At 37.5% G+C, this 20,982-nt stretch overlaps 4 protein-coding genes across 6 annotated transcripts; 2 read left to right on the top strand and 2 right to left on the bottom strand.

Annotated features, from left to right (window-relative positions):
* Nucleotides 1–887: 887 nt before the first annotated feature.
* LOC113698900 (plant cysteine oxidase 2) lies at nt 888–4,690 on the bottom strand. Its single transcript, XM_072056982.1, has 5 exons — nt 3,989–4,690; nt 2,611–2,729; nt 2,336–2,498; nt 1,661–1,879; nt 888–1,302 (listed from the first exon to the last, which is right to left on the bottom strand). Exons 1-5 carry the CDS (start codon nt 4,176–4,178, stop codon nt 1,172–1,174), a joined length of 822 nt encoding a protein of 273 aa, XP_071913083.1. The 5' UTR covers nt 4,179–4,690; the 3' UTR covers nt 888–1,171.
* A 2,100-nt stretch (nt 4,691–6,790) lies between these two features.
* LOC140010331 (V-type proton ATPase subunit d2-like) lies at nt 6,791–10,466 on the bottom strand. Its single transcript, XM_072056981.1, has 10 exons — nt 10,005–10,466; nt 9,077–9,197; nt 8,725–8,832; nt 8,547–8,649; nt 8,009–8,089; nt 7,828–7,913; nt 7,656–7,715; nt 7,514–7,562; nt 7,284–7,418; nt 6,791–7,106 (listed from the first exon to the last, which is right to left on the bottom strand). Exons 1-10 carry the CDS (start codon nt 10,183–10,185, stop codon nt 6,975–6,977), a joined length of 1,056 nt encoding a protein of 351 aa, XP_071913082.1. The 5' UTR covers nt 10,186–10,466; the 3' UTR covers nt 6,791–6,974.
* A 2,813-nt stretch (nt 10,467–13,279) lies between these two features.
* LOC140010328 (ribosome biogenesis protein YTM1-like) lies at nt 13,280–18,320 on the top strand. 3 transcript variants are annotated; one of them, XM_072056977.1, is made up of 8 exons: nt 13,280–13,678; nt 14,578–14,716; nt 14,911–15,008; nt 15,973–16,078; nt 16,343–16,560; nt 17,003–17,045; nt 17,353–17,603; nt 17,793–18,320. In XM_072056977.1, exons 1-8 carry the CDS (start codon nt 13,485–13,487, stop codon nt 18,196–18,198), a joined length of 1,455 nt encoding a protein of 484 aa, XP_071913078.1. In that variant the 5' UTR covers nt 13,280–13,484; the 3' UTR covers nt 18,199–18,320. The 3 variants fall into 3 exon arrangements, with proteins under 3 accessions (XP_071913078.1, XP_071913077.1, XP_071913079.1); XM_072056976.1 differs by having other exon boundaries at nt 14,530–14,716; XM_072056978.1 differs by having other exon boundaries at nt 13,544–13,678; nt 14,440–14,716.
* Nucleotides 18,321–18,452: 132 nt separating this feature from the next.
* On the top strand, nt 18,453–20,801 carry LOC140010327 (uncharacterized). The gene has a single exon (XM_072056975.1). It carries the CDS (start codon nt 18,647–18,649, stop codon nt 20,672–20,674), a length of 2,028 nt encoding a protein of 675 aa, XP_071913076.1. The 5' UTR covers nt 18,453–18,646; the 3' UTR covers nt 20,675–20,801.
* Nucleotides 20,802–20,982: the final 181 nt, after the last annotated feature.

Here is a 20,982-nt window from a genome sequence, read left to right as displayed (position 1 = left end):
ACGCAAAATCTTGTGGTATATATTTCTTTATTTTTTTTATTGAGGTATGTATTTCATTTGCCAAAGAGGCCAAACAAAAGAAAGTACAAATTCAGGAGCAGGACTTCCAAGGTGACATCAAACACTTGCAAGTTAAACGCAAGTCATGCTGTCCCGCACAATGATCTGAAAAAATAAATGTTATATCTTGTTAATCGTAAATTTGACCAGCTTATATGCCAGATAATTATAGTTAAGTGAACAGATAAGCAAGAAAGATTTGCACTATACATACGATATATTTTTGTAAAGATTTTTTTTTATTATATATAAATGCGTTGTTAGTTTTTTTGAAGGAAACTGAAGCAACCCAAAATAAATTAAAATTAAAATTATTTTTAATTGAAACCGCATCTCGAGGTTGTTAGTTTTTTTGAAGGAAACTGAAGCAACCCAAAATAAATTAAAATTAAAATTATTTTTAATTGAAACCGCATCTCGAGGTTGCGGCGACCCCTAATCAAGAACCCTCCATTAAACAGCACCAACCAATTTTGTGACGACTTTTAATTTTAGCAATATTCTGAGAAATTCAATTCGCCTCCCACAGGCGGCGGGGATAATAATTAATAATAGGACTTTGTTGGTACGGGGAGAAAGCAAGAAAATGGAACCAATCCCGCGAGATTTTGCCAAGTTGGAAACTGGACTTTGGGATGCAAGTCGCGCAAAGGTTGGCGAGGAGCTGGTACGAAAGAAGCGGGGACTTTTCATACGCAAGTACTACGTACGTATTTCTGCATCAGAACTAGAAAGAAAAGCCAGAACGCGCTCGGCATATATTATTTATCCGTCAGCCGATTTCCGTGTTATCATCTTTCTTCTTCTAAAATCAGAACTGCTAAGGATTGAAGGAAATACTTCAAATTTCATATGCAATAGTGTGTCAGATTTCGAAGACACGGAGAGAATTAAAAGATAGTAAAAAAGAGGATGTGGTCTTTCATCAGTACCATTGACTGACTGACTGACTAACAGATGAACTCCCACAATCTTTACCTTGTGCTGCACTACGGAAAATCATTTCATTTTTTTCTTTCAAGCTCTCTATCTTAGTATGTACACATCAAAATGTTGCACTCTGCTCCAATGGATCAACCGGTCAGAAAGTATGCTATTGGGGACAGACATCTCACTTCTCCGCTATCTTTGGCCCGCTGTACACTTCCCCAACTACAGTTACATCCTTAGGCCTGTCCCTCTCTTCAAGCCATGCATACCCAGCCCTCCCTTCCTCAGGCACTGGTATTATGCTGTTGACGACTGAGTCACACAAAATCAAAGAACCAGTAATGTGTGAATGAATGCTTTGCTTTTATAATATAAAATACTCACTCTCAAGTTGGTTGCACATACACTAGCAATCTGTCTTCTAACCATCCATACACACTCAAAAAGTCCACAACAAATAATAATACTATAACATTTGCCACTTTATTCCAACAAGACAATTATATCCCATGATACTTGCATCAAAAAGTGGCACTATCTACCAGCAGACTTCAGGCAAAGCAACGAGTCAATGTACAACTAGAGAGTGCGCATCACAGGAGCAGAAGCAAGTCAACGAGTAAAAATTGAGCAAACAATCCAAAATCGCGTGCAATGCATGACCCCTAACCTGAGAACTTTGTGAATGGGAAGTCCATGTAGTATTGACAGTGGCGGCCCTCGGGATCACAGTATGGCGGTCCAAGCACATCAAGTACCGCACATGGAGTCCTCGCTTTGAAGCAATGCATGTTTCCGCCATCAGCAGGGTACAGAATCGAAGTGTTGCATGGAGCAGTAAACTCAGAGTCGACCTTCACTTTCGCCAACCGTACTCCTGATGGATGTTCTGCATGACCTCATGAAGCATGAGCCATCCACTAAAGCTTTTAGCAGAACAAGTTGGCCAAATAAAATAAAATATATCGCACCTGGCTACTATTTACACACGTTTAACATGTCATACCAAAAACAAATTATTTAGCAGGGACCGCACGCACGTAGGGTTCTAGCTACTCAAAGACAAGGACAACGTTTATTAGGAGCAACCAATGTCAGAAGGCAAACCGGATCCACTTGCTGTTTTTATCTATTCCTAAATGTATGTTCGATGCAGTGCAAAGTACGAAACATCTAATTTCAGCACTATCAACATCAAAAGCAGCATCAAAATCTTTTGCACCAGTTACGTTACAAGCAGAAAAATAGTTCCAACTTCAAATAAGACACGTTTAACCAAAAGACAAGAGAAGCAATGAGGAATAAATCACAAATAAAGTAACATCCAGCTTCAGAGAAGACATACCTTCTAATGGATCAGCATTCAGAGCCATGGCATCCGGTCCGTTGCCCACCCAGTCATATGACTTGATGTGCATGGTTCCGAAAAGAAGCTTGCTAAAAACTGTCATTCCAGGATGATTATGAAGCGGGATGACACCCGTGGGCGGCAAACAGAAGATTCCAATCTGCAAAAAATGAATACATGAGGTTGCAAAGCCAAAATTCAAGGCATAAGAAGCAAACCAGTTTCAAATAATCTAATCCAGCAACATGTCATGAACATGAACAACAACATACCGAGAACTTTTCGCAATCATAGAGGTGTAAATACGTGATTCTGGGGATTTCTCCGCCAGTTGTTGCTTTGAAAAATGTCATATCTGGCCTCAGGCCTACATCTACTTCAGTCATGCTATCTGCATGCATACAAACAAGATTGTCAGAGCAAAGGAATGTGCATTCTTCAGCAATATTTTTTGGATGTTGTTGCCTTGTTGCGGTAAATTCAAGACCACCGTAATGAAAGAAAACATCAGCCTACAGCCCCTCCCCCCGCCCCCAAAAACCAAAAAAAAAAAAAAAAAAAAAAAACGGAGGGGAAACAGTAAGGAAACGTGTATGCAATAGCATTTTTTTTGTGATTCGACGAATGAGAGATTAAAAAAAAAAAGATAATTGAAAATAGAAAAAGGTAATTGAAAAAAAGTGCTTATGACACAAGCAAAATAATATTGAAAAAAAAAATTTGCCTCCGGACTTTTGTTTTTTCCACTCCAGGTTTGCCCGGGCTGGCCATGTCACAAATTCCAACAGAACGGCAAGGGTTTCAATTATTAACAACTCCACATTTGACCCCAGGTGAACATTAAACTTCAGTTACAATCTTACCAAAATTAACTCAGCTTTGCAAAGGCATGAGGATCCATTTGCATCTTAACTAAGATCAGATGAGAATTTCTTAAACAGTGCAACCCAACAGACAATTCGAACATCAAAATTTTAAACCGAAAACTTTCCATAAGGATCTCTTTATGGTGAAAGTGTTTCTTGAAAAATCTGTTGGCTTTTTTAATTAGACCAATCACAGGAATTAGAACTGGGGCAAATGTTAGTGAGTAAACAGAAACCGGTACCAATTTTGCAGAGAAAAGCGGAACCGGGACAACTTTTGATCAAATGAAACTCACAGTGAAACACAAACACGTCATTCATAAAAGCTATCAGACACAAAATTAGAGTGCGCAAGTGCTTTGTAAAGATTTTTGTACTAAATGAACCTCAGGTCGATACAATGTTAAAGTGGAAAGGCAACAGACTACCAGAAAAGCACACAAGGACAAATATCTGCCAACTTTCCAATAACAGGAATCATGATTCAATATGAATATGGGGAAAGTAAACCTGAAAATAAATCAAAATGTCATTAACCACACTGCCAGTGAGGGAACAAGAAATGACTACAGTACATTATCAGACACAAGTACATTATGCTGAAAAGGTTATGCCTCGCTGAATTGCATAAAAAATAATAATACTACTACAATAATACTAGAACATTAGCTACTAAGCCAAAAAAATTTTTTTTTTTTTGCTACTAACAACAAACAACCCGGAAAAGAAAAGGATCACAAAACACAAACTGGAATACGGAACCTGAACAAAGAGATGATCATACCTAAAACAACCTTAAGCCGTTCAACTTTATCGGGTGAAGGTACAACACCAGGGCCACAATCGGCAAATACTTCCTTGCAAGTTTCATAAAGCTTCTGAACCACTGTTGTTTTCCTCTGCTTTCGCCTATTCTTCTTAGACTCGCCGTACACTTTCCCTTTCGGTTTGCTTACATTTCTCTCGATCCCCATTTGTATGTCAGTCAACTACCCTTCAACCCCAATTTATGAAAAAAAAATTCAACTTTTGGGGCTCAGGTAAATTAAAGAAAACTGTGATCTGGTATTCAAGAGAAACTCTTGGGACCTGACACTGGGGATACAGGAGTAAGAAACCTACAACAACGACGACGAAACAGAACTTTTTTTGGGTTTTGGGATGCTTCTGTACGGGCTGATGGTATTTGGGCAACACCGATAATATATATCCAAGCGTAGCGTTTGTTTTTGCTGTTTCCTGTGTCCAAAAAGAAACCTTTGAGGCGGTAAAAGAAGACAAGAGATGTGAAATATTGGATCTCTGTGATTTAAAATGTTGTTAGTTTTGGATTGTTGATGATGATGATGGACGGGGCAGGGAGAGAGACGGGTTGGCACGGGATGAGGTGGACCTTTAAATGGGAAGAGTGGAAGGCGAGGTGGTATGCTTGTTCTGCTACGAAGACAGTTGGTTTCAAGAGAGGGAGGGGAAAACCACGGGCCGTCCCTCGTATTCCAGTGGGCTGTTCCGATAGCGGAATTCTTTTATTTTACTATATGCTTTTTATCTTTCTTGTTTCGTCTTACTCCCATTTTACTGTAATCACACTTTTGCCCCCTGCACTTTTAGCATTTTACATCACAGCCTCATCTTCGTACCGCCTCGTTGCCCCTCTCCTTGGATTATGCTACAAAACCGTTCAACAACCTGCACTTATTGAGGTGTTAATGTGTGTTATTTGTGTCAACGACAACGTGCGCCTTACCAACAAACCTTTTTTTTTTTTTTTTTAAAATAGTAATATTTGTTTAGTGACTTTAGTCTGTCTTGCTAATTAGATTCCACCGTTTCTTTTCACAAAGGGTCTCCAGTGCTCATTAGGCACTCATTAGTCATTAAGATGGGAGTAGTTTAGATACTAAAACTATGATTATTAGTATTTACATTCATATACTCCCTTCGTCCCACTTTGATAGTTCTGGTTCTTTTTTCACACAGTTTAATAAAAAGTAGTTAATTTTGTTAGAACAATCAATTTAGGTAGCTATTTTCCTAAAATACCCTCACATTAATTAGAGTACAACCTTACGGGGAACTTGAATTGATGGTAAAAAAAGAACCAACTCTCATTAAATGGGATAGGTTTATAGTAACAATAACTTACATTAAATAAGGATATTTTAGAAAAATTAAAATACAACTACATTTTTCAATTGGAAAGTGGACTATAATTTGGAATAGACGAAAAAGAAAAACAATACTATTAAAGTGGGACGGAGGGAGTACTAGGTTAAATACCGACTGGATATCCGTTAAAAAGCCCGTTCATAAAGCAGTCTCCGTCATAGATAACATTACAATAATGAATCGTTGAAGCTTTTAAAGAAATTAATAATGTCAATCTTATCAATATTAATTTGATTGATTCTTGCTACATTATCAATGTCACGTTAAAAGCAAAAGTGTGAAAAAGTGTGTTTGGATTGTAAATTATCAATTTATATATGTCATACCGCTTGTAAGAAATATTGAGTGTGTTTGGATTGTTAAATTATTTCAAATAATATTTTGCTTGTTTTTTTAATTTATTTTTTTAATATTTTAAATTATTTTTTATCTCACATATATTATATTCCAGAAAGTACTACAGTAATTATTCTAAATAATACACTCATTATTTGCTAGCAGCGTAACAACAATGAATTACACTGCATAAATACTCTAATAAAGAGTTTCTTATCATATTTCGCAATCGCCGAAAAATGATTTTTCATTAGGTATTTACTTTGTTACCACAACTGACTAGCAAAAAATCCATCCCAATGGGAAGGGAATAAAAGGAAGGGGGCAGCGATGAAAACTCCCCTTTCAAGAGCATGACACGTTTGACATGTAACACGTCGAACCCTAACACCCAACCGAACCGCCAAGCAAATCCGCTGGCGTTTGCCAATAGCATAATATATTCTGTTATATAAGCGCCCATACGGTCATGTCCAAATATTTGAAGCCATTGACAGAAGTTGAATATGTTTTTGCAATGCATAAATACTTTATTTATTAACTATTCGTACTTTAGTAAATCCGGCGATATGAAGAGCAATATATGATGAACTTCACATATCCTATAGACTGTAGGGGAGAGTACACTTTTCTTCCTATATGGAAAGAGCCAATAGAACCTTGACAGCAACTAATGCGTGCATCCGACGTCAGGATTTTCGATGACATATTAAAATCGAAACACAATCGCAGTTTAACCGAATTCTTTTAATGTATAGATTAGAGAGCCTAAGTTACAAAAGAAAGTAATTCCCTGTGGCCCACAACTTCTTGCCTTGAGGGCATCAGGACTTATGCCTACACCCGGTCGAAAACTAGGTCAGGGTGGGATAGATCGCAAATCAGCTCCAAAGAAACACAAAAACTGACTATTGCCAAAAAGAAACACAAAAACTCCTGGAAATAGTACTTGTCCAGTACATGTATGAAGCCGCCTAGGCAAAAGAAGAAACTCACAAAGTTTTTTTCTTTTTTTTTTTTTTCTTCGAGGAAAAAAGCCTCATAAAACCTGTAAATCAAGAGTACCCTGGCGAATCATACATAGAAGAATCTTTACTAGGATATATTGGTACAAGATTTCTCCAATCAGAGTTAACAGATCACGCCCACATCACAGCTTATTTGAAATCGACCAAGTGCAGGACACCATCTCATAATTTATCAAGGGACCAACTGGGAACTGAATATACATAAAATGTAAGGCTCCAAAAATAGTTGTAAATCAACTAAAAGATGAAAACAACACTATCATGCACTCTAGACTTCTGATTCTGAGCCACGCATTCAGATACCCACATCAAATTTCTGATCTCCTGCTCCCTCAACCTCATGTATGCAAAGAATACACCATAATGGAACTACAAAACCAACGGGAAACAGTTAAAACTAATCAACCAAGGAACTACAGACAAAATTATGGCCATCCATAAAGATATCTACTACAGCAACAACAAATGTGGATATCATCATTAAGCTATTACAGTTGAAAGAAATCAAAATAAGTTGAACACTCTACTCTCATCTTGAAAACTAACCTGTTGCTCAAATGCTAAGCAAAGTCGTTTCACCTCCTCTTCATAAAATGCCTTGTCCAGCATCTGGCTCTCCCCATAAGATAACTTGGCAAAAATTGTTTGATAAGGAGGGTACTTCTCCATGACACCACGAACCTACAAATGCAAGAGGACAAAAAGAAACACCATGAAGAAAAAAACAAGTGAATGAATAGGTGACATATTTGCAGAATAAAACCCTTGGAGAGTACCTGATCTATATCCTCACAAACAGCAAGTTCCTCATGGCCATAAGGGTAACTGTTGGACAAAGGCAACAAATCAGGGTAAAAATAGAGAGGAAAATGCATAATAAGATCCCAAAAGATGCAAGGCATTAGTCAAACAACTTACAGCAAGCCAAAATTGGAATATAATTTTCTACGATCATCTCGAGTAAGCTCAGTCCCAATGCTGCAAAAAAGAAAAGAACATAAGATAGCAGCACAAGTGCCATGCAGAATCTAGTCAAGAGTATAACTCAAAAACAGATTGCAAATATAAAACTCAAGGAAGTTAAACCAACCTATTGATGGTGATATTAACTGCTCGGCGATCAGCCTCAAAGGCAAGCAGGTCAGACATTATCTCTGCAGTGGCACCTCCAAGTTTCTACTTAACATTTTCACATACTAGTAAACTATTGCAGCATGACATACTTCTTCAAAGTCTAATACAAGGAAAATTTTTGAAACATTTGTCTTTACCTGGCAAAAATCATAGAAGTCCTCAAGGTATGCCTTGTAGAGGGTATTCCTCATGATTTCAATGTTCATGTCGTCCAAGTCCTAAATATAAAACTAAGCCTCATCAATCATGAACTAGCAGGACAACATTAAATGTATTGCGCGCGATGACACTTCCTCATAAATGAGATAAGATAGCTTATGCAGGATGAAAAAATTCATCTTCACACTTGCTCTGATAGATTACCAACTGTGCAAACAGGAACTGTGAGTCAAGTGTCATTCCTTTGCAGTTCACAAGCATGTACGACATGAATCATATCCCTTTACAATCAATCCGTCATATCAAGAAACAACAGGGCACCATCAACCCATGTACAGGCCAAAGTGCTAGATTCAACATTTTTAAGTCTTAAAAAGGTGTAAAAATACAGATTCTGCACAAGGAACTGCATAATTTCCAGAATTCATATTCTAGAAATGAAAAGAGCCTAGTAGTTAAAGCAATACATTTCACTTGTATAATAGAATATAAGCAAAAATGTTTCACAATCAGTACCTCAGAAGTAATGCATTCGGAAAAGTAAGGAGCAAGGGGAGTGTCTACAAGCACCAGTCTATAAAGCTCCCTCATATTCTGTGCGACTGCCAGTGTTGCAATACTATGTAAACAAAAGACTAAATGTTAGCCTTACTGACAATCAAAGTAACCGAAAAGACACAAGAAGATACTTTACCTGTCGAACATTCCCAACGGATGGCATTTCTCCAACAATTCATGAACGTCTCTCTCATGCAATGTTCCAGTTACAATTAGGACAACATTATCGATCATATGGCCGTATCTGAAAAATAAGCAAGTGTTATTTCCGCCGCAAGCAAGAGAATAAATTACTATTCCAGAAAAGAATGTGTTAAGATTCTATCCCAGGTATGCCACTGTTTTTTTTTTTGATATATGGCTTGTTAAGCAGATTCTTCCAATCCACTAATTAAGCAAACCAAATACAGCAAAGCATTATGATTGATTGCATTACACAAAATTCAAATAACCCAAATGAACAGAAGAACATCTGAAAATCCCCATACGTGATATACTGCAAAAAGGTTGACAAGGGTTCTGTAGCTTGGCTCAGCATGTGCTTATACTCATCAACCAATTTAAGAGTACACTTCTCCACAATTGTAGTCGTATGTAAAGGCGATGGCTCTGCAAATTCGAAAAAGAAATGCACGATTAACAATCCAAAATTAAATTTCATATCGTGTTTTATTTTATTCCCTCAACTAGACAGATCCTGCAGGAAAAAGGACAAAGCTGATCCATCAAACATCAAGCAAAATGTGCACCAGCAAGCATGCACATGCACATCTAAGTTCAATTGCTAACTAATCCATTAGTATTCCGGCTTAACAACAAAGGTGTTCCATTAATATCTATCACTAGAACTGGGATCAGTGTTCATACAAAAACCGAAATTCTAATCGCTATATTAATCGTTGTGCTCCATAATATTCAATAATTTATTTGAAATTCTATTTTATTCTTTTCTAGATCCATATTGATTATGAATAGATAAGAAGTAATAGTTAATAACTAAGATTCTAATAGTTTATGGAATTCCTATCCATATAAAATGGATATTATATGAGCCCGCTTAGCTCAGAGGTTAGAGCATTGCATTTGTAATGCGATGGTCACACCGTTATGTTGTTCTGCATTCATAGCACCTTAAGCAAGCATAAAAATGCACATTAGCATCAATCCGAGTAACTTACTTCGGCCAAAAAAAAAAGGGAGTAAAATGCACAGTAGCGCAATTTCTGAATCAGAATAAATTAACAAGCTATTAACAAAGTATCCAATATTGCACAAAAATAAACATATTAAAGCCTACGATATAAAACAATAATCCAATTCTATTACAAAAACCAAAGAACCATACAGGTACGAGTATCTATGATCTCCGTTAGCGTTGAAATAAAGGAGGGAACAAAAAAAAAAAAAAAAACGAACCGTTTTGCAGATAAGGGCCGTATTCGGTGGCGGAGAGGTGCATCTTGATGTCGTCTAGGGTCTCGCACTGGCAGAGATTGTTGTAATCGGCAGCAGTGAGCAGTCCGGATCTGTGGCCCCTGACGATTGCCTCCAGATAACCGCTGTGAATGTTGAACGTTAAAGCTTCAAATCCGTACATTTTGGGAATTCTATTTGGGGAATTCAGCAATAGATCTGGACAATAATTTGGGAAATCGATGGATATGCGAGAGAGAAAGCGACTCCCCCCTTCTGGAGAACCCTAACGATCACTACTCAATTAGCAAGCGACAGGTATCTGTTGGAGGCAACCTGTCCGAGGAAAGGAGTAAAGTAAATGTAATTATAAATCGTGTTGCGGCAGCTCAACTCACGTATCAATTCCCATGGATGGGGAGATCAACTTCCACATTTCACCGGCATCACTCACTTTCTTTTCCTTTTTATTATTATTATTATTTCTGAGTTTTGACAGCTTTGACGCGAGGTTTTAACTATTGAGAGATTTTTTTTTTTACCTAATTAATGTGCTTTCAATACCGCATTTTTTAAAAAAAATTTTTGATGAACATGTTGGTGAAGCTAGAGCGGTTAATCGAGTCGAGTATTTGGCTGCCGAGATCTACTCGAGTTTAATTCGAGCCGAGCTTGACTCAAGTTCGTTAGGAAAACGAGTTTTAAAATGTGTTTGAACTCGGTTCATTAAATATACATGTGGCTCGAACTCGACTCGTTTATCACAAACGAGTCGAGTTTCACGAAGTCGAACTCGAGTTCGTGCAAATTAACCTTAATAAAAACTTATAATTTTTAATTTTATAATTTTAATTTCTAAAATAACAAATATGTCCTTCGTTAACGAGCTACTCGAGTATCAACGGCTCGTTAACTAAACGAGCATGTTTTGAGCTCGACTCGTTAATCAAATTTAACAAGCCGAGCTTGAGCCTTAACGAGTCCAGCTCTAACGAGCTTTCGAGCTACTCATTAACTTAACAGCTCTAGGTGAAGCACATCTTACACGTAACAGTTTTTTTTTTTTTTTTTGCCTAAATATACTCAAACCAACATGGATTGGAGACTCCATCTTGTCACGGAAAGATAACCTACGTTAAGTAAATTCTATAACTGCATCCTCGTACCATCTTGTCACGGAAAGATGATTTTCTCATGTCCTTGGAAGATGCAATACAGCTTGAATGTTATTACAGAGAAAAAGTAGGGCAAATAACTAATAGAAAACACATTGAATGGGACATCACATTCTCTTAAAAACAAAAAAAAAAAAAGAATCATTTATATAAATTTATATATCAATAGGCATCTAATATACATAATATTTACTATTAGCATATGGAATTCTACAATTTAGTTGGTCGTTGAGAATTTAGAAATCAAATTTTAAAAATCATTCCCAAACTATATTACCAAAATTAAAAAATCAATTTTTTAATGCGTCCTGGTTTAAATTGTTTCACCCAAATTTTGGAAGTTTGAATACTCTTAGTGATGATTTTAGCTCATTTTCCCTATATGAATATTTAAATCTTGTTCACTTTGAATAACTAAAAACTTAGGATGCGTTTGATAAAATTGAAAATTGAAAATTGAAATATGAAATTCGAAATCTGAATCCATTGTATTATTGAATTGTTAAGTACGATATATATGATTGCATATCACATTAAGTGATAAATAAATAGTTTATTATTTATTTTTTTAGAGTATGTTTTGTTTAAAAAATTCAATACCACTTAATTAATTCATATACTCATTTTTTTGTTATCAAATGCGTTGTTAAGATATTAATTCATTAAATTTAAATGCTAAATTAAATTAGTATTGCGGTCACTTGAAATGACATCACAAAACTTTGCTTCGACTCTTCTATAACTAGTTGATAGATTAATAATGTTGTAAAAAAAAAACTTGTTGAGCAACTCAAATTGAAAAATCTCCTGTCCCTAGACATTAGGAGCTCATTCTTTCTTTTTTTTTTTTTTTTTTCCCCACTCAAGAAATATCAAATAACCCCAGAGAGCCAAAAACAATCACGGTCAATAAGTCATTAAGAAAGTCACCAATTAATGTCAAATTGGACATTTACATAAGATGCAATATTGGAGTGGTGTAAATAGTAAGTACCAAACTTTCTATAAACTAATGAATTTGTTTTGGGTGGTTTCATAATAGTAGTACAATGTACAAGTATCGGGCTTCGCCGTTTGCCAGCGGCATATTATAATGTAGGGATAATTTCATAAACCTCCCCTCAGGTTTTATGAAATATCACCTAGCTCCCATAAAATTTTCAAAAATCTCACTCAATACCTTTTGAATAAACATTTTGGTAACATTGAAAGCCCTTCTAACCAAAAGTAATATTAAAAAATTCATGTTTGAGGAGAGAGATTATTTTAGTGCCTTTAATACCCTTAAACTATAAAAAAATAAACATTTTATAAACAAAAAAAAAAAACTAAATTAGAACCATCTTAAAAATGAAGAAATAAAAATTGGTAAGATTTTATACTACAGCCAATAGTCACTTCTACGGTAGAAAGAGATAGTAAAAGTAAATACTATTTTTTAAATCATTTATACAAATAAAACCCTTCATAGCATTGAAGGTAATTAGTATATAAAAGTATACATTTGAGCAAAAAAATTTAATAATAGATGAAATTCAATTTCAATATCATACAAAAAATTTACTTAAAATAGGCATACTTTTTTTATGGGTGTGAAATATGAAAATTTTATTATAGAAAAAGTCAGAATTTGAAAAACTATTTGGAGTTTGAATTACTTTATTTCTCTTGCGCTGCACATGAATAGGAATAAATAAATAAATAAAGTTGTGAAATACCAAAAAAGAAAAAAAAATAAAAAGAACCTGCAACTATTTTTTCCCAAAGGCATTGAATATTTCATTGACATTTGCAATTCAATTATACATATATATATATACACACACACGCACACACATATGTATGTATGTTTGTTTGTATAAACATTGTTAAAGAAAAGTAAGAAATTTAGAAAAAGAAAAATAAGTTCAGAAAATTTAAATATGAGGGTATTATTGACAATTCATTCCCTTTGATATTAGTATATAGTCCTACGGTCACTTCAAGGGTGCTAAGTGAGATTTGAAAGAGTTTAGGGGAGCTAGGTGATATTTTATGAAATCTCAAGGGAGGTTTATGAAATTAACCGTATAATGTAGAGTCCAAAATGCCGCACGATGACTGCGGTGGACTGGTCGGAGCCCTTGGTGAACGGACACGTAATAGTTTCACTTCAAGGCGCCAAACTTCCAGAAATGAATGCGACGCCCGGGTGTTTTCGTTATCAATTCTGTCTTGACACACTTTCTTCATCTTCGCTGGTGGAAGGTAGCTCGTTCTGAAATTTCAGATGTCTCTGGTAGCTAGGGTTTTAATCAAATACTAAGAAATGTCGGGAAATAATACTGTCGACCCTTTGCCATCTGCGGAGCAGCGACCCACGACGATAATGGATCTAAATATGGACTCCCTAGTCCACTGCACCAGCCATCTCAACCTCCAAGACATCTCAAACATGGCCATGTCCTGTAAATACCTCAGGGCAGTTGCATATTCTGATTCCGTCTGGCAATCCCTCTCCAGGTTTCCTCCTCTCTCATTATAACGTTGCCGCTTCATACACTTAATTATTTTTTATTGGAAAAAAGTGGAATTACTGTTATATTGTATGTGAACGGGGAACTGAGATGTACAACGTGAGCTTGGATATGGTTTTTTTTTTTGCTGGCATCAATTTTTTGTTCTCCCTGCACGTCGTTGTTGCACAAGTTTAGAACTTTATGGATGTTGTTTTGCTTCCGTTGGCACATCCTGTTTTTGTTTCTGTATTATGTAGTAGGAAAAGACTTTACTGAAGTTTGTCTGACATTGTGGTGTCAGATAATTTTTGCAAAGTTTGCTCAAGCTCTTTGTTACTCTCTGTGATTCAGTGGTTGTTTCTTTTTTTCTTTTTGTTTCAGCCATTCTTTCCCACGTGTCAACCTGGTTATTGCTCTGAAAACCTTTAATGTTTTTTCAAGACAATGAAATCCATTTTTGTACTTCATCTTAACTGTTGTATTCTCTTTTGCGTGCTCTAGATGAATGACGTCTTTGTACTACATTTTTCCAGATTCACGATGAGGACCAAATTGAGCTTCTAATTTGTAAATACATCAATTTGAAAATTACAGTTTTTTTTTTTTTTAACTTTGCAAGTCTTAAAATGGCAAGCCATGTTTGCAATCCAAGAACAACTATGCAAGAATCTAAATTTTCATTTGTACGTGGAAAAAAATCAATAGTAGCTCATATTTTGCTTGTTCTTTATTCATTGTCGAATTTGCTGATTTAGCTGTCAACAGATGATGGTATTCAGTATGGATGTTCTCAAGAACTCTGGTTCTCATTTGTGTGTGTGTGTGTGTGTTTCCCCCCTCTTTGGGTAATTCCAGAGCAAGATGGCCTTCACCAATACCTTATTACAATTCTCAAAAATCAAGTGTCAGGGATGCATACTTGGCCAGGCATACTGCTTTGGAGCAGTTGAAGTTTGAAGATCCTGTGATTGATAATTTCTTATTCAATTTAAAGTCTCATGATCACCTACTCTTTCTGGACAATCGCATAATACTATCAGAGGTACCAAAATTACAAGATTCCTGCCTTTTCCTCCTCTCCATTTTTGCTAAACTTAGATGGCATCTGGAAGGTGCTTATGATCTTCCCATATTTTCTTTTCCAGAATTGCTATAGCATACAACTATAATCATAAGTAGTCTTCCTTGGCATCAGGTTGTCCTGCGTAACGCTTGTTATTAAACATTCTTGTGCAGGGTCCCGTGATACACACATTGGATATTGGGATTAATTCTGGAGGATATGATTCTGTCTTAACACTTAATGATCACCGAGCTAGAATAACTTGTATGAGGTTATTTTTTCTCTTTCTCATTTTATTTGGGCAAACCCATGAAGTTAATGAAAGGTTATTGAGTGATGGTGGTTGGACATGGGTTTTTTAAAGAGTCAAAATTGGTAGAATATTATCACTTGATGGATTGGTTTGCATGCTAAACTTGTTCCATTTAATAAGGCTAATGTCAGTTATCAGAGAAGATCTTTTAGTAATATTTATGTTCACTGGTCTCTCTTTTGTACTCATGAAGAAAGCTAGCTTTAGCATTTTATTGTCGTTTATGGACAATAATATCTCGTTACCTCGACACGTTTGAGGTATCCTGGTTGGCTGTCGGGAATAATAGTTCAGGTGTTCATTTTGTTCTGAAGTATTTTAACTGGGGATGTGAAATTTTTTAACTTCTCAATGTGTTCTGAGATGCTCAGCAAATCTCTGCTTTTAACCGTCCTCATCTTTCTGGAATTACCATTTGTTAGTTTGATTGGAAGTTCCTGATATTCTTTTCATATTCCACTGATTTGTTACCTTCATTACCCTACTTTTTCTCATCCTCATGTTTCTTTTTTTGGTTTCATACATAAGTGTGCAGATATATGTCCTTATCTGGTGATATATGATCTTCTAAATCATACCTTTGTCTACTTCTTCCTCTCTACCCATTTCGCTTGATGGTTACCGACACCTCTTTTTATCATAATTTTGGTGGTTTTGACAACCAGATTAACTGAATGATAGATGCAAAATGGCAATAGTAGGCACTAGACCTTCTTGTCCAGAGTTTCTGGTGCTACTTACCAGTCTTGTAAACTGATTCTTGATGAGGATGAATAAAATTCCGCTGATCATTGTTTATCTCTGAGGTTCAATTTGCTATTTACTGGTTTGTGAACCAGCTTCTGATAAGGATGAATAAAATTCTGCTGATCATTTTTCCCAGCTTTAGACAAACTTTTGATGACAATTGATCTGTATGCAGATTGTTTTCCCTCAGTGACACAACTGTATGCCGAAGTGGGGAGCTTAGAAACAGCACTGTCTTGGTCACCTCAAGCTGTGATCATACAATTCGTCTGTGGTCAAAGGTGTTTCGAGGAATCTCTTTTTCTTTATTTTATATTCCTTGACTGGATGGTTTTGTGAAGGTGTATGAAAGAAAATCTTATGACGAATCACTCACAAAAGTTAATTTTGTGAAAATTATTCAGCAAGGAAAATTTCGCAAAGAATTACAGTACCTTTCTGCAATTTATCTGAGATTTATGTTTTCTGAGGGTCATAATTCTGTCCTTTTCTGTCAAATTACTTGCATCTGCCCTCTGAAGTTCATCAATACCACTGATTTGCAGGGCTCTTGCTACCGATGTTATAGGGGCCATAGTGGTGGAGTAACAACACTTTCAGATAAACTGTTGGGTGATAGCAATGAGAAAATATTTGCCAGTGGAGGTGTTGATGGTACTGTTAGGCTTTGGTCTAGTTACCCTAAAGGAAAACGAGGCCAACAAGCTCTGAAGGCCACGCTATATGGCCATGAGAAACCTGTCATACTGATGGTAGTGGCTGGGTAAGTAGGAGATGTGTTGCAGCTTCCTATTTGGGCTTTTGATATCTTATTGGTTGCTTTGACTTCTGTTTGTATTGCTTGTGCTTGCAAAACGTGCGATAGGATGTTCAGTTTTTTTGTGGTTCTCCCCTTTATATATTAAAACAACAGATCAATTCATTTTAATGATATGCACTGCAAAACAAGCAGGAGCCTTTCTATTGAAGTGCTAGTCTTTTTTTAGTCAAATCTAATTCATGAAATTTTTATGTGATTGAAGCATTTCACGTTGAATCATGGAGCAATTGCCTTTTTTGCAGTGGATTTCTTTCAGACCTTCATATATGACTTGATTTGTAGTTACTCTACCCTAAATAATTCATCTGTAGTAGAATGTTTAGAATATGCATTTCTAGAAGATTATTCAACTGTCTGAGGCATTCTGTTTCTTTGTTATCTTCAGACACAGATCATCTCTTTTAGTGAGCATGTCGAAGGACTCCAAGGTACTTTGATTCTCTGAATTTAGCTTTCTGATTTATGTTGTCAGTTTGCTCATGTAAATCAGTTTCTGATGGTTATTCTAGTGAATACTTAGAAAGAAATATGATGATAGGGATAGTAAATTGGTTGCAATGGCACATAACCTGAGCTTTTAGTTGCTAATTCCTATTATAGATTTCAACAGAAGAACCACTTGCATCACCAGAAAGTGTTATCTAGTTGGACTTAAAGCGTCCTTAATGGCTTTGGTGAATAACAGAATTTGATAATTTAGCTTCTGATCTAAGCATGCTTAAATTATACAAGTAGGTGAGAGTATGGGACGCATTTACGTCTTCTGCTGCTCGTTCTTCTTGCTGTGTGGGAATGACTTCTGTGTATGGTGTACCTGTGGGTATGAAATGCGATGGATCATTGCTGTATGTTGCTACTGGGTCCTCTGTTGTTGTAATTGACTTAAGGACAATGCGTGAAGTCTCCACAGTGATGCACAAAAGCCAACTGTATTCATTTGATGTCCTGCCTTCAAGATCTTTAATATGCACTGGTGCAACTGGCAGGTAAAACTTATTCTTGAAAACTAGTCATCACTTGGAGGTTATCACCTGTATTTGCATGCATATAAAAATAGTATGCTACTAATGCAGCATCTGGAGATAAAATGCTCATTCCTTGCTGTCCATGTTTTTTACCTTGTTTCTTTGATCTGAAGATACTAGAGGTGATAAATGATGCCAAAACTATTGCAGTGCAAAACTTTGGGACCTTAGGAGAAGTTCTGAGACATTCAAAGCAGAACCGTTAGCAGAGCTGGATGGACATGAAGGCCCAGTTAAGCACATACGCATGGACGCATACAAGATAGTTACAGGCGGGCCTGATGATTGTTATGTAAAGGTTTGGGAAGTCGACACTGGTGCATTTACTAATTCGTTAAACTGCGCTCCAGATCATCCGACACCTGGTTTTGGCTGTTCGGCCGTGGCCGTAAGGGGATGTAGAATTGTTACTGCTGGCAGCAATGGAGGAGAGGGTTCACTATGCTACAGAGATTTCAGCAGTGCTACCCAACCAGTTTCATCTGATAACAGCATTCCTGCTTCAAAGTTCTGGGATTCGAGTTCTTACAGCGACACTGATGAATCTTATGACTAACAAATGTGTAGTTTGATTTCTGTTTAGGACAACTTTGCGTTTCATTTCATAGATTGTATTTCGTTATAGAAAGCGCTTGTGAGAACGATATCCCATTTAAAATCCTCAAGAGCTTCCCGCAACTTTGCTTTCAGGATTCGACGAATGTAGCAGGAATTAAAGATTTAAGATCAACTGGTAAATGAAGGGAAAAAAGTACTCGTACAACAGTTTCCCAGGGAAAAAAGAACTTTAAAAAAAAAAAAGAAAATGAAATGGAAGAGTAAAAACTATATGGTAGAGCGAGCGCCCAAGTGGCGAGTGGAAGAAAGTTGAAAGTCGTCCCTCTGTCCACCTTTCGACCGACTTCAGTGTTTCAACTCTCACCTTCCTTGCTCCTACTCCGTCGACTGAGTGATCGCAGCTCCTCCCAAATTGCCAAACCCTAACCCCTTTCAACATCCCGGAGATGCGTCGCTCCACCACCGCCAGCGTTCTCATCCTTCTTCTCCTCATATACCTCAGCACCATAGCTGCTTCCGCCGGAATCTTGGGCTTAGATTCCTTCCTGACCCAACAATACCGGAGGGACCCACAAGGCACCAACGACTCTTTCCTCTTGCTTCCCTCTTCCCTCAAGAGATCCATCTCTCACCCCTCCGTTGTCAACCCGCCCACTCCGGCTTCCCTTCTCTCCCTCCAACTCTCCGTCCCGATTACCGTGAAGCTGGTGGGACCAACCTTTACATCATCCTCCCCTCCCCTCCTTTCCTCCTTCCTTACCTCCGCTGTCTCCTCCGACCACTTCCGCGTTATCACCCCTTTTTCCTCCGACGCCTCCCACCACCTCTCTCTCTCACATTCCCTCCACCTAGACGTCTCCCTCTCCTCCTCTTCGCTCTCCTCTCACCTCTCCGAAGCTCTCAAAACCCATCTCTCGAATACTCCATCCTCCATCCGGCTGCCTTTCGCCTCCGTCCCCCACTCCTTGATCGATGAAATCATAAAGCAAGACTTCGAAAACGAAAAACCTATCGACGGAATTTACATTTACATTCTCCATTTGGGCTCTCAGTCCAAGTCCTATGCCTATAGCTACACCCCCGGGGATCCGTCCCCAGGGGTCACCAAGTGCATGGGCTCTATCTGGATGGGGAAGGATCGCTACTTGTGGATCGATTTGGGCGCCGGCCCCGTGGACTACGGGCCGGCGTTGTCTGGTGATGGGGTCTTGCCAAGAGGCGAGTTTCATCCGCTAGCAGCAATGCACGGCCGACCCAAGTCGCAGAAGGCGATGCTGGCAGACTTGGCATCACTGGTTTGGAGCGCTTATCAGGTACTATTTGTCCCCTCATTGAGAATTCCAGTGCCTTTTGAGAATTCGTTGACTGTTCAGTTTATACATATATATGGTTCTTCGTCGGATAATTTTGGATTAGACTGGAAATCAATAGAGAGAGCTTTTACTGACGAGATTAATGATAAAGGGTTGCTATTGGGTGAGCAGAGGTTGAGTTTTAAGAAATATGAGGTCAAGTTATCAGAGTGTTCGATTTGTTCTTTTGCTATTTGGAGGGCAACTACTTCGTATACTTCTAGGTACTTGTTTGATAATTACACTCTGATTGTTAGTGAGTACTTGGACTCCAGAAGGTTACATCAGACAATTTCTGAATCATCTGAAGAGTTCAGGAGATTGGCAGGGCTTCCTGAGGAAGATTTCAGGAGTAGAGTACTTCCTGTATATGTGTTCGATTTGGATGCCAGTACGATTTTGTTGCTTGATCGGTATCACCAGTCTGTTGCATTTAAAGATATGGTAATCGCTGTCAGAACAAAGAACACGCAGACTGTGAGTGATTACAGTTGCAATGGCCGCCATGTGTTCACACAGACTCGACAACTTGAGAGACCTCTTGTTGGTTCCATTCTGCAGAGTATGTGGGGAGTGTCACCAACGCATTTGGTCTGGAGCCCTTGGCACAACAGTACGCTGGTAGATTATACCTGGAGTGTTGGACAGACTCCATTTGGACCCTTCTCCGACATTTCTTCATTGTCTTTTGTGCAGAAGGATGCAGCCAGAAGAAACGTGCTTTTGACGTCATTTAATTACACTATTGGAAGTGCTTTGGATGTTCTTGAATCCATTTCTGCACATGGTGGAGAGAAAAAGCTTCTTAGGCAGAATCAGCAGACTGAGTTCCTGCAGAGATGGAACCTATTCAAGTACAAGCTAGACAAAGCCATTTCTGCATTATCACATTTTGATTATGATATGGCTTTGTACTACTTGAGGTCTTCAGACCATGATTTGTACGCTTTTCACTCTCTTGTTTATCATGCATCTCAAGATTTGGAGGCCTCACTTACTTGCTTCAAGGACCCCCCATTCCCTTGGTTTTCAGTTTCTATGGCTGCTGGTGTTTTCTTTACACTCGTTTATATTTATGCAAAAAAAGAAACATTGTTTCAGAATAAGAGAAAACAGTTTTGAAGCTTTTGAGTTGTTAGGTATTTCGTGTTTTGAACTGATACGAGACCTGTATTCCTGTAAGAGAGTTAAGCTGTATACTTTCTTTTAGTTTTGAAAGGAAGCTGCTGCAATTGTCTGCAGTTTTACATACTTGATTGCCATTTTTGTTATTTATTTCCTTCAATTTTTTGACTTCTTGTTTTCAGATATCTTCCTTTTTTTTTTATTTTTTTTCATGTTCTTTTCTTCTTGTTTTTCTTTTACTCTATTCTATGATGCAGTTGGGTTCCTAATAACGGTGGTAACTTGAACTTTCCAACTCCCATCTA

The sequence above is a fragment of the Coffea arabica genome, chromosome 7c (assembly GCF_036785885.1).
Source record: "Coffea arabica cultivar ET-39 chromosome 7c, Coffea Arabica ET-39 HiFi, whole genome shotgun sequence".
Classification (NCBI taxonomy): domain Eukaryota; kingdom Viridiplantae; phylum Streptophyta; class Magnoliopsida; order Gentianales; family Rubiaceae; genus Coffea; species Coffea arabica.
Note: the sequence above shows the minus strand (reverse complement) of the source record. Positions and strands in the feature narration are given on the sequence as shown.